This window comes from Oncorhynchus mykiss, chromosome 16, assembly GCF_057628025.1.
Source record: "Oncorhynchus mykiss isolate SJ-2025 chromosome 16, ASM5762802v1, whole genome shotgun sequence".
Classification (NCBI taxonomy): Eukaryota; Metazoa; Chordata; class Actinopteri; order Salmoniformes; family Salmonidae; genus Oncorhynchus; species Oncorhynchus mykiss.
Window position 1 is genome coordinate 12,276,062 of NC_143037.1, and position 13,947 is coordinate 12,290,008.

A 13,947-nucleotide genomic window follows, 5' to 3' on the forward strand; every position below is an offset into this window, starting at 1 on the left:
CTTTCCCACTCTCTCCATCTCTCCCTCCTCCCCACTCTCTCCATCCCTCCCTCTTTCCCACTCTCTCCATCCCTCCCTCCTCCCTCCTCCCCCTCTCTCCATCTCTCCCTCCTCCCCACTCTCTCCATCCCTCCCTCTTTCCCACTCTCTCCATCCCTCCCTCCTCCCTCCTCCCCCTCTCTCCACCTCTCCCTCCTCCCCACTCTCTCCATCCCTCCCTCTTTCCCACTCTCTCCATCCCTCCCTCCTCCCCCTCTCCTCACCTCTCTCACAGGCCCGTCCCAGGTATCCGGTCCCAGAGCAGTCACACACATATCTGTTCCAGCCCTCCCTGCAGAGGTCAGAAGTTGGGGTTAATGGTCAAGTCAAGGGTCATGCCAGAGTAGATAAAACTACAGATACACTGTAATTCCTCAATTCAATTCACCATTCGCTAAGCACCGCCCCCTTGGTTACTGTTGCAACTTGGGTAAAAAATGAATTCAGTGGAGCCCAATTGCCCATTCAGCCACGGACAAAATCCCCTCACAATGATCTTAAACTGTGTTTTTAACACACAATAAAATGAAACACACACTACCCATCGCTAATCAGGAGACTCTCTGGGAAGTTGTGGTGGACTGCCATTACACTTGCTTTACGGGAACCTGGTCAAATTAAGTATGTAGTGTGGCTAGCCACTGGATAGCTGTGAATTCACTGTCAGCATGCAATCTAAGGTACTAACCATTTCTGGAGCTAACTAGTACTCTCAAATTGTATCCTGATGTCAACAGCAGATGATAATTATATTCATAGTATAGCTAACTAACCTAGCTAACATACATTTGGAGAAAACAACTTATAACAACTGGCTAGCTAGCTAGTGTTAGCAAGATTTTCAATGCTGGTCATGCAATGAGAGCTAACTAACCAGATCGCAAACAATGCAACAAAATTATAATTTCGGATTTGAAAAATACTCAATCAACAGCATTTCAGGAATCAATTATTGTTAAATTATTCTGCCATTTTAAATGTATGATAAAAAAACAAAAACAAAAACATCCCAGTTTTTTCCATTGCCCTCATTGGCTTTCATGCGTTTGAAACATACAGTCTATCTATGGTTTAAAACGAGAGCTTGTTCTAGGCGTTGGACTCGAGCTTGGTTAGCGACAGTTGTCCACCGAAGCACTGAGATTGGTTGTCCAAAATTCTGGGGCGGGCTTAGCGAAGGGTCAATTCAAGGTGCTTTATTGACATGAAAAACATTATTTAAATATGCCTAAAAGTCTTCTCTCAGTCTAGAACTTGGTTAAAAGTGCAGGGAGTCCTTTAGAAACAGTCAAGCACACATCAACATAGTCCAGTACTGTACAGTAGACTTGACTTGAGTAAGTAGCTGCGTTACCTGCAGGTGGCGCTGTGTTGGCAGGGGTTGGACAGACACTGTTTAGGGGGCTCTCTGGAGCAGGAAGGTTTCACCCCTACAGCCCTCTGAGCCTCAGCCAGACGACGGATGTCTTTACTCTGACCGTCCACAAACAGGTCTCTCACACAGCCCACATATCCATAGTTCAACAACGCTGTCCACACCTACAGGGAAAAGGAGAGACAGGTTACACACACACACACACACACACACACACACACACACACACACACACACACACACACACACACACACACACACACACACACACACACACACACACACACACACACACACACACCCCCTGACCTTAACCCAAAAAACTAACCCTAATCCTAAACCTAACCCTAGCTCCTAATCCTAACCCTTAACCTAATTCTAACCTAACCTTAAACCCCCTAGAAATAGCCTTTGACGTTGTGGGGACTAACAAAATGTCCCCAGTTGGTCAAATCTTTGTTTGTTTACTATTCTCGTAAGGACTTCGGGTCCCCACAAGAATAGTTAAACACGTCCACGCACATAAACAAACGCACACACACACACAGACCTCAGTAGGAAAGATGAGTCCTTGGCGGTCCTCCGGTAATCCTCCCAGGTACAGGATATCATCCAGGTCTAGAATCTCACTGTCCCCTGGAGCGGTGTACGCTGTACGCTGTGAGTTCACTGAGATAGTACCTACACACACACACACACACACACACACACACACACACAAGGTTAGGGTTAAGTGGGATCAATGATTAGGGTGCTCTGACACTGACCGTAAGTCGCTCAGAATGAGTCTGCTAAATGGCTCCAATGTTAATGTAAAGGTTAAGTTACCTTTCCCACTGACCACTTGCCAGGCCGTCATTATAAATAAGAATGGTTCTTAATTGGTTAAAGGTGAAATAAAATCAGATACCTGAGCGCCCGTCCCTCTGGAAGTCGACGTGGTACCACTCGCCATCATTGACTTTCCTGTCGATGGCCTTGGTCTTGGTGGTTCCTGAGCCCATGTCCAACAGAAGATACAGGTGACCATCCAGCATCTCGATGGCAAAGAAATCCACCTGCAACAGAAACGGCAACAATAGAAAAAACAGCACAATATGAACATCAGCACCGACACCAGTATCAACATCAACACCAGTATCAACATCAACACCAGTATCAACATCAACACCAGTATCAACATCAACACCAGTATCAACATCAACACCAGTATCAACATCAACACCAGTATCAACATCAACATCAACACCAGTATAAACATAAACACCGACACCAGTATAAACATCAACACCAGTATAAACATCAACACCGACACCAGTATCAACATCAACACCAGTATCAACATCAACACCAGTATAAACATCAACATCAACACCAGTATAAACATCAACACCAGTATCAACATCAACACCAGTATAAACATCAACACCGACACCAGAATCAACATCAACACCAGTATAAACATCAACATCAACACCAGTATAAACATCAACACCAGTATAAACATCAACATCGACACCAGTATCAACATCAACACCAGTATAAACATCAACATCAACACCAGTATAAACATCAACACCAGTATAAACATCAACATCAACACCAGTATCAACATCAACACCAGTATAAACATCAACATCAACACCAGTATCAACATCAACACCAGTATAAACATCAACATCAACACCAGTATAAACATCAACACCAGTATAAACATCAACATCAACACCAGTATCAACATCAACACCAGTATAAACATCAACATCAACACCAGTATAAACATCAACACCAGTATAAACATCAACACCAGTATAAACATCAACATCAACACCAGTATAAACATCAACATCAACACCAGTATAAACATCAACACCAGTATAAACATCAACACCAGTATAAACATCAACATCAACACCAGTATCAACATCAACACCAGTATAAACATCAACATCAACACCAGTATAAACATCAACACCAGTATAAACATCAACATCAACACCAGTATCAACATCAACACCAGTATCAACATCAACACCAGTATCAACATCAACACCAGTATCAACATCAACACCAGTATAAACATCAACACCGACACCAGAATCAACATCAACACCAGTATAAACATCAACACCAGTATCAACATCAACACCAGTATAAACATCAACACCAGTATAAACATCAACACCAGTATCAACATCAACACCAGTATAAACATCAACACCAGTATAAACATCAACACCAGTATCAACATCAACACCAGTATAAACATCAACACCAGTATAAACATAAACACCAGTATAAACATCAACACCAGTATCAACATCAACACCAGTATAAACATCAACACCAGTATAAACATCAACACCAGTATAAACATCAACACCAGTATCAACATCAACACCAGTATAAACATCAACACCAGTATCAACATCAACACCAGTATCAACATCAACACCAGTATAAACATCAACACCAGTATAAACATCAACACCAGTATAAACATCAACACCAGTATCAACATCAACACCAGTATAAACATCAACACCAGTATAAACATCAGCACCGACACCAGAATCAACATCAACACCAGTATAAACATCAACACCAGTATAAACATCAACACCGACACCAGAATCAACATCAACACCAGTATCAACACCAACACCGACACCAGAATCAACATCAACACCAGTATAAACATCAGCACCGACACCAGAATCAACATCAACACCAGTATCAACACCAACACCGACACCAGTATCAGCATCAACACCAGTATCAAAATCAACACCAGTATAAACATCAACATCAACACCAGTATAAACATAAACACCGACACCAGTATAAACATCAACACCAGTATAAACATCAACATCAACATCAACACCGACACCAGTATAAACATCAACACCAGTATAAACATCAACATCAACATCAACACCAGTATAAACATCAACACCGACACCAGTATCAACATCAACACCAGTATAAACATCCACACCGACACCAGTATCAACATCAACACCAGTATCAACATCAACATCAACACCAGTATAAACATCAGCACCGACACCAGTATCAACATCAACACCGACACCAGTATCAACATCAACACCAACACCAGTATAAACATCAACACCAGTATAAACATCAGCACCGACACCAGTATCAACATCAACATCAGTATAAACATCAACACCAACACCAGTATCAACATCAACACCAGTATCAACATCAACACCGACACCAGTATCAACATCAACACCAGTATAAACATCCACACCAACACCAGTATCAACATCAACACCAGTATCAACATCAACACCAGTATCAACATCAACACCAGTATCAACATCAACACCAGTATACACATCAGCACCGACACCAGTATCAAAATCAACACCAGTATAAACATCAGCACCGACACCAGTATCAACATCAACACCAGTATCAACATCAACACCGACACCAGTATCAACATCAACATCAGTATAAACATCAACACCGACACCAGATTCAACATCAACATCAACACCGACACCAGTATCAACATCAACATCAGTATAAACATCAACACCGACACCAGTATCAACATCAACATCAACACCGACACCAGTATCAACATCAACATCAGTATAAACATCAACACCGACACCAGTATCAACATCAACATCAACACCAGTATAAACATCAACACCGACACCAGTATCAACATCAACACCAGTATCAACATCAACACCAGTATCAACATCAACACCGACACCAGTATCAACATCAACACCAACACCAGTATAAACATCAACACCAACACTAGTATAAACATCAACACCAACAACAGTATACACATCAACACCGACACCAGTATCAACATCAACATCAGTATAAACATCAACACCGACACCAGTATCAACATCAACATCAACACCAGTATAAACATCAACACCGACACCAGTATCAACATCAACACCAGTATAAACATCCACATCCACACCGACACCAGTATCAACATCAACACCAGTATCAACATCAACACCGACACCAGTATCAACATCAACACTAGTATCAACATCAACACCAGTATCAACATCAACACCAGTATCAACATCAACACCAGTATACACATCAGCACCGACACCAGTATCAATATCAACACCAGTATAAACATCAACACCGACACCAGTATCAACATCAACACCAGTATAAACATCCACACCGACACCAGTATCAACATCAACACCAGTATCAACATCAGCACCGACACCAGTATCAACATCAACACTAGTATCAACATCAACAACCGACACCAGTATCAACATCAACACCAGTATAAACATCCACACCGACACCAGTATCAACATCAACACCAGTATCAACATCAGCACCGACACCAGTATCAACATCAACACTAGTATCAACATCAACACCGACACCAGTATCAACATCAACACCAGTATAAACATCCACACCGACACCAGTATCAACATCAACACCAGTATCAACATCAACACCGACACCAGTATCAACATCAACACCAGTATAAACATCCACACCGACACCAGTATCAACATCAACACCAGTATCAACATCAACACCAGTATCAACATCAACACCAGTATCAACATCAACACCAGTATACACATCAGCACCGACACCAGTATCAATATCAACACCAGTATAAACATCAGCACCGACACCAGTATCAACATCAACACCAGTATCAACATCAACACCGACACCAGTATCAACATCAACACCAACACCAGTATAAACATCAACACCAACACTAGTATAAACATCAACACCAACAACAGTATAAACATCAACACCGACACCAGTATCAACATCAACACCAGTATAAACATCAACACCAACACCAGTATAAACATCAACACCAACAACAGTATAAACATCAACACCACCAACAACAGTATAAACATCAACACCGACACCAGCATCAACATCAACACCAACAACAGTATAAACATCAACACCAACAACAGTATAAACATCAACACCAGTATAAACATCAACACCAACACCAGTATCAACACCAACACCAGTATAAACATCAACATCAACACCAGTATAAACATCAACACCAGTATAAACATCAACACCGACACCAGTATCAACATCAACACCAGTATAAACATCAACACCAACAACAGTATAAACATCAACACCAACACCAGTATAAACATCAACACCGACACCAGTATCAACATCAACACCAACAACAGTATAAAAATCAACACCAGTATCAACATCAACACCAGTATCAACATCAACACCAGTATCAACACCAACACCAGTATCAACATCAACACCAACACCAGTATAAACATCAACAACAACAACAACAACATCAAAACCAACACCAGTGTCGTGTCTTTGGCATCATTAAACTGAAGATGAATGTTTATCAACAATTCTCTGTAATTATTATTACGTGATTAAACTACTTAATCATGTAACTGTAATTAACTAGGAAGTCGGGGCACCAAGGAAAATATTCAGAATACAAAGTTATAATTTTCCTAATATAACTTTCAGATATTAATATCTGATCACTTAGTCTTCTGATTAATGAATTCTTCTTTATCTCACGTTAGTCTCATTCCAAACGTTGTAAATTGTTGGTTATCTGCACGAACCCAGTCTTCACTATGAGTCATCCATACATCAATTGTCTTAAATAATTTATTTACTAACTAAGTAATTCACAGAAATGCATAAACAAACAGTAGATAGTTACAAGGAAATGATAAGGAGTTTCCCTAGTGGGATAAACCGGTATCGCGGCTTGGTGGACAAAAGGGAAGTGGGGGTCAACTGAGATGAGACACTACAAAGTTGATAATTATAACAATTGAAATGCTAATCCTTTGCACATGAACGCTCACTCATTCGGGAACAATTGCAATCAATATATATATATTTACGCTCAGTGTGTCGTCGGGGTCTCTGTTGAAAAGTTTGTTTCTGTTGGAGAGTCTGTCCGCCCTCTCTCTGTCGTGGTTAGAATGGATAGTTCAGAGTGACATTCATTCATGTTGTTATAGAATAGATATTTGGGCGGTTGTCGGTCTTCGCGTTCAATGATACCGAATTCCTAGCTGCAAACTAGTGTATTAATATTAAAGACTTGTTCTTATTCTGTCGGTATCGATAGTCTAAGAGTTTAACCACGTGGTATGGTTAAAAGATTCAGCCATCTACTCAAACCCTGGCACTCTCGTTATCGAGGTAAGCTGGTCTGTAACCTTTGTCCTCTCGTAATTGAGAGAAACATAGTCTGGTGATAGAAAACCAGGGTGGGGGTTTTATTCTGAAGAGCAGAAAAAGGCTGTCTCATGAAGCCAAGTCCTGGCTGTGTTCATGGAGGCATGCCAGTGACTTATTAAGTGAAACTTTACACAGAAATACAATTCTCTCACATTACATCATTACATAGCATCCCATAATTTCACAAATAGTTTAATCTTTCCTCATTCATCCTGTACAACAATTAGATTCAAGCCTCATATCTGAGGCTATTGTATAAACAGCGTTATGGTAATGTTGCCATATTGTCTCCCATGAGTTTCACAAAATTGTACCAAACGGACCAGTTCATAGCTGGATTCTTCACCGATCTTTTATACCTTCTCCAGAACATAAATGTTGTTCTACCCTCAAGTTCTATGAGGTGGAAGAAATTCCTTTGTTCTGTCTATGAAAACTCACTCTGTCTCTATACTGTGGCCATGAGGAGATAATCTCCTCCAGGAATTTACGACTTCTCTCTGACCACTGCAGCCTGGGTGTCGGAGACAGGGGGGTAGGGGGATTGTGCATAGAAAAGGGCAGGTGGGCGACCGGGAGGTCCGTGGGGCGACGCACAATTGGCCTAGCGTCGTACGGTTTAGGGAGGGCTTGGCCGGTAGGGATATCCTTGTCTCATCTCGCACCAGCGACTCCTGTGGCGGGCCGGGCGCAGTGCACGCTAACCAAGGTTGCCAGGTGCATGGTGTTTCCTCCGACACATTGGTGGGGCTGGCTTCCGGGTTGGATGCGCTCTGTGTTAAGAAGCAGTGCGGCTTGGTTGGGTTGTGTATCGGAGGACGCATGACTTTCAACCTGACTTTAGTATACCAGTATAAACATCAATGTCAACATCAACACCAACAAATATATCAACATCAACATCAACACCAGTATCAACACCAACACCAGTATAAACATCAACATCAACACCAGTATAAACATCAACACCAGTATAAACATCAACACCAGTATAAAAACCAACACCAACAACAGTATAAACATCAACGCCAACAACAGTATAAACATCAACGCCAACATCAGTATAAACACCAACACCAACAACAGTATTAACATCAACACCAGTATAAAAACCAACACCAACAACAGTATTAACATCAACACCAGTATAAACATCAACACCAACAACAGTATAAACATCAACGCCAACAACAGTATAAACATCAACACCAACACCAGTATAAAAACCAACACCAACAACAGTATAAACATCAACACCAGTATAAACACCAACACCAACACCAGTATAAACACCAACACCATTGCACATTGCCTATTTATATCTCACGTTGCCTATTTATATCTCATATGTTGCCTATTTATATCTCACGTTGCCTATTTATATCTCACGTTGCCTATTTATATCTCATTGGTTGCCTATTTATATCTCATATGTTGCCTATTTATATCTCACGTTGCCTATTTATATCTCACGTTGCCTATTTATTTCTCATATCTTGCCTACTTAAATCTCACGTTGCCTATTTATATCTCACGTTGCCTATTTATATCTCATATGTTGCCTATTTATATCTCATATGTTGCCTATTTATATCTCACGTTGCCTATTAACACCAGTGTAAACTCATCATCAACACCAACACCAGTATCAACACCAACACCAGTATAAACATCAACACCAACACCAGTATAAACACCAACACCAGTATCAACACCAACACCAGTATAAACATCAACATCAACACCTGTATAAACATCAACATCAACACCAGTACAAACACCAAAATCAGTAGAAACATCAACACCGACACCAGTATCAACATCAACACCAACACCAGTATGAACATCAACACCAACAAATATATCAACATCAACACCAACACCAGTATAAACATCAACACCAGTATAAACATCAACACCAGTATCAACACCAACACCAGTATAAACATCAATGTCAACATCAACACCAACAAATATATCAACATCAACATCAACACCAGTATCAACACCAACACCAGTATAAACATCAACATCAACACCAGTATAAACATCAACACCAGTATAAACATCAACACCAGTATAAAAACCAACACCAACAACAGTATAAACATCAACGCCAACATCAGTATAAACACCAACACCAACAACAGTATTAACATCAACACCAGTATAAAAACCAACACCAACAACAGTATTAACATCAACACCAGTATAAACATCAACACCAACAACAGTATAAACATCAACGCCAACAACAGTATAAACATCAACACCAACACCAGTATAAAAACCAACACCAACAACAGTATAAACATCAACACCAGTATAAACACCAACACCAACACCAGTATAAACACCAACACCATTGCACATTGCCTATTTATATCTCACGTTGCCTATTTATATCTCATATGTTGCCTATTTATATCTCACGTTGCCTATTTATATCTCACGTTGCCTATTTATATCTCATTGGTTGCCTATTTATATCTCATATGTTGCCTATTTATATCTCACGTTGCCTATTTATATCTCACGTTGCCTATTTATATCTCATATCTTGCCTACTTAAATCTCACGTTGCCTATTTATATCTCACGTTGCCTATTTATATCTCATTTGTTGCCTATTTATATCTCATATGTTGCCTATTTATATCTCACGTTGCCTATTAATATCTCACGTTTCCTATTTATATCTCACGTTGCCTATTTATATCTCACGTTGCCTATTTATATCTCACATTTCCTATTTGTATCTCACGTTGCCTATTTATATCTCACGTTGCCTATTTATATCTCACGTTGCCTATTTATATCTCATTGGTTGCCTATTTATATCTCATATGTTGCCTATTTATATCTCACGTTGCCTATTTATATCTCACGTTGCCTATTTATATCTCATATGTTGCCTACTTAAATCTCACGTTGCCTATTTATATCTCACGTTGCCTATTTATATCTCATATGTTGCCTATTTATATCTCATATGTTGCCTATTTATATCTCACGTTGCCTATTAATATCTCACGTTTCCTATTTATATCTCACGTTGCCTATTTATATCTCACGTTTCCTATTTGTATCTCACGTTGCCTATTTATATCTCACGTTGCCTATTTATATCTCACGTTGCCTATTTATATCTCATATGTTGCCTATTTTTATCTTATATGTTGCCTGTTTGTATCTCATATGTTGCCTATTTATATCTCACGTTGCCTATTTATATCTCACGTTGCCTATTTATATCTCATGTTGCCTGACTACAATATTTGATCTTAATACAGTAATAAATATCCACTAGCCCATAGTAAGTCAGTAGGGCTAGCCAAAGAGCCACTAATATTTGTTAGCTAGCTAGCTACATACAAAGAGTTGACATCTACCTTGCATAAAATTTGTTTTAGGTCATTGTTGCCCGTTAAACTATCTGGTTAGGTACATTATTACGATTCACATATAGATAGCAGATACAGTGCCTTGCGAAAGTATTCGGCCCCCTTAAACTTTGCGACCTTTTGCCACATTTCAGGCTTAAAACATAAAGATATAAAAATGTATTTTTTTGTGAAGAATCAACAACAAGTGGGACACAATCATGAAGTGGAATGACATTTATTGGATATTTCAAACTTTTTTAACAAATCAAAAACTGAAAAATTGGGCGTGCAAAATTATTCAGCCCCCTTAAGTTAATACTTTGTAGCGTCACCTTTTGCTGCGATTACAGCTGTAAGTCGCTTGGGGTATGTCTCTATCAGTTTTGCACATCGAGAGACTGACATTTTGTCCCATTCCTCCTTGCAAAACAGCTCGAGCTCAGTGAGGTTGGATGGAGAGCATTTGTGAACAGCAGTTTTCAGTTCTTTCCACAGATTCTCGATTGGATTCAGGTCTGGACTTTGACTTGGCCATTCCAACACTTGGATATGTTTATTTTTGAACCATTCCATTGTAGATTTTGCTTTATGTTTTGGATCATTGTCTTGTTGGAAGACAAATCTCCGTCCCAGTCTCAGGTCTTTTGCAGACGCGGTCAGGTTTTCTTCCAGAATGGTCCTGTATTTGGCTCCATCCATCTTCCCATCAATTTTAACAATCTTCCCTGTCCCTTCTGAAGAAAAGCAAGCCCAAACCATGATGCTGCCACCACCATGTTTGACAGTGGGGATGGTGTGTTCAGCTGTGTTGCTTTTACGCCAAACATAACGTTTTGCATTGTTGCCAAAAAGTTCAATTTTGGTTTCATCTGACCAGAGCACCTTCTTCCACATGTTTGGTGTGTCTCCCAGGTGGCTTGTGGCAAACTTTAAACACTTTTTATGGATATCTTTAAGAAATGGCTTTCTTCTTGCCACTCTTCCATAAAGGCCAGATTTGTGCAATATACGACTGATTGTTGTCCTATGGACAGAGTCTCCCACCTCAGCTGTAGATCTCTGTAGTTCATCCAGAGTGATCATGGGCCTCTTGGCTGCATCTCTGATCAGTCTTCTCCTTGTATGAGCTGAAAGTTTAGAGGGACGGCCAGGTCTTGGTAGATTTGCAGTGGTCTGATACTCCTTCCATTTCAATATTATCGCTTGCACAGTGCTCCTTGGGATGTTTAAAGCTTGGGAAATCTTTTTGTATCCAAATCCGGCTTTAAACTTCTTCACAACAGTATCTCGGACCTGCCTGGTGTGTTCCTTGTTCTTCATGATGCTCTCTGCGCTTTTAACGGACCTCTGAGACTATCACAGTGCAGGTGCATTTATACGGAGACTTGATTACACACAGGTGGATTGTATTTATCATCATTAGTCATTTAGGTCAACATTGGATCATTCAGAGATCCTCACTGAACTTCTGGAGAGAGTTTGCTGCACTGAAAGTAAAGGGGCTGAATAATTTTGCACGCCCAATTTTTCAGTTTTTGATTTGTTAAAAAAGTTTGAAATATCCAATAAATGTCGTTCCACTTCATGATTGTGTCCCACTTGTTGTTGTCCTACAGTTTTATATCTTTATGTTTGAAGCCTGAAATGTGGCAAAAGGTCGCAAAGTTCAAGGGGGCCGAATACTTTCGCAAGGCACTGTAGGTATGAAGTAAAACGTTTGCTTTGTGTACATCTTGTTTGGTCTCTATTGTTGTCATTGTCCTGGTTGGAAGAAGGATCAGTAAATGGGGACGTGCAGCGTGAGGTAATACAGTAGGGGGAGTCCTTCTCAAATGGAAGGTTTTATGTGTTCTCCACACTCTCGTCCTCATAAGAACATAATCAAGAGAACGTCCTTGGAGAATGCACTCGGAGCATGAGAGTGTGAAGCACGGTAGTACGCATATTGAGAAACATCCAATGTGTGCTTGGTCAGCGTGTGTCTCCTTACCTTTAGGGTGGGGGGTGTGCGGGGGTCCTTGCGTTGCTGTTGCCGTGGTTTCCCGTGGCTGAAGAGCATCAGTCCGTTGGGTTCCGTCGTTCTGAAGTCAAAGGAGATTGACCCTGCCTTCTTGGCGCTCCACTTGCTCAATCCTACAAACGACTCTGGGGTGTCAAAGGTCACGGGATCGAGGGTCGCCACGCTCTCACACTTAAACGCCACTATACCGCTCACCTGATGGATGGGAAAGTTTGTTAACTTAGTTTGTTCCTCTCAATTCATTATTCTTTATTTAGTATGTTACTTATTTTCTTCAGGCCCCAAATCAAATGTTAAAAATGCCACACATTAAATTGAAACAATAAAATAGAGTGAAAAACTGAGTAATAGGGCTGTGTTGCAATGGACTACTTAAGGGTTAGGATGCGATTTGAGACCAGCCAATAAGACCAGCCAATAAGAAACTATGGTGTATATTACCTTCATCTTAGCATCTCCCTGCTTAGCCAGCCGAGACAGCTCCAACCGTACATCATTGTTCTTATACACCACCTAGAGGTCAGGGTTGAGGGGTCAGGGCAGGGGTGAGGGAAAGAGGTTATTAAGGTTGAGAGGAAGAGTGCAAATGAATAGTCTTGTATCTCCTCTCTCCTTGTCTCCTCTCTTTCAGTCACAGAAGAAAGCAAAGCCTCAGTTATCACTGTCATGTTGCTTCCACCAAACCTGTGTTTCAATGCCAGTCTAGATGAAGGAGAGGAGATGAGGAGGGGAAATGAGGTGAGGAGAAGAGGAGTGTGTGTGTGTAAGTGTGTGTGTGTGTGTTGGTGCGCATGAAATATTGTACAGGGCTGATGATCAGTCATGCCAGTGTGTTCCGTCGTA

General features: G+C 40.6%; 1 protein-coding gene across 16 annotated transcripts in view; it reads right to left on the minus strand.

Moving 5' to 3' along the window:
• The window catches only part of LOC110492836 (neurexin-1a), an 80,019-nt gene that overhangs the window by 35,703 nt on the left and 30,369 nt on the right, over positions 1–13,947 (minus strand). For all 16 annotated transcript variants that reach the window (XM_090201913.1, XM_036946190.2, XM_090201915.1 and 13 more), the window contains 6 exons: positions 13,546–13,617; positions 13,075–13,299; positions 2,325–2,472; positions 1,965–2,095; positions 1,394–1,578; positions 264–331 (listed from right to left, as the gene is read on the minus strand). In XM_090201913.1, coding sequence (XP_090058039.1) covers positions 264–331; positions 1,394–1,578; positions 1,965–2,095; positions 2,325–2,472; positions 13,075–13,299; positions 13,546–13,617 — 829 coding nt within the window. The remainder of the gene's footprint in view (positions 1–263; positions 332–1,393; positions 1,579–1,964; positions 2,096–2,324; positions 2,473–13,074; positions 13,300–13,545; positions 13,618–13,947) is intronic.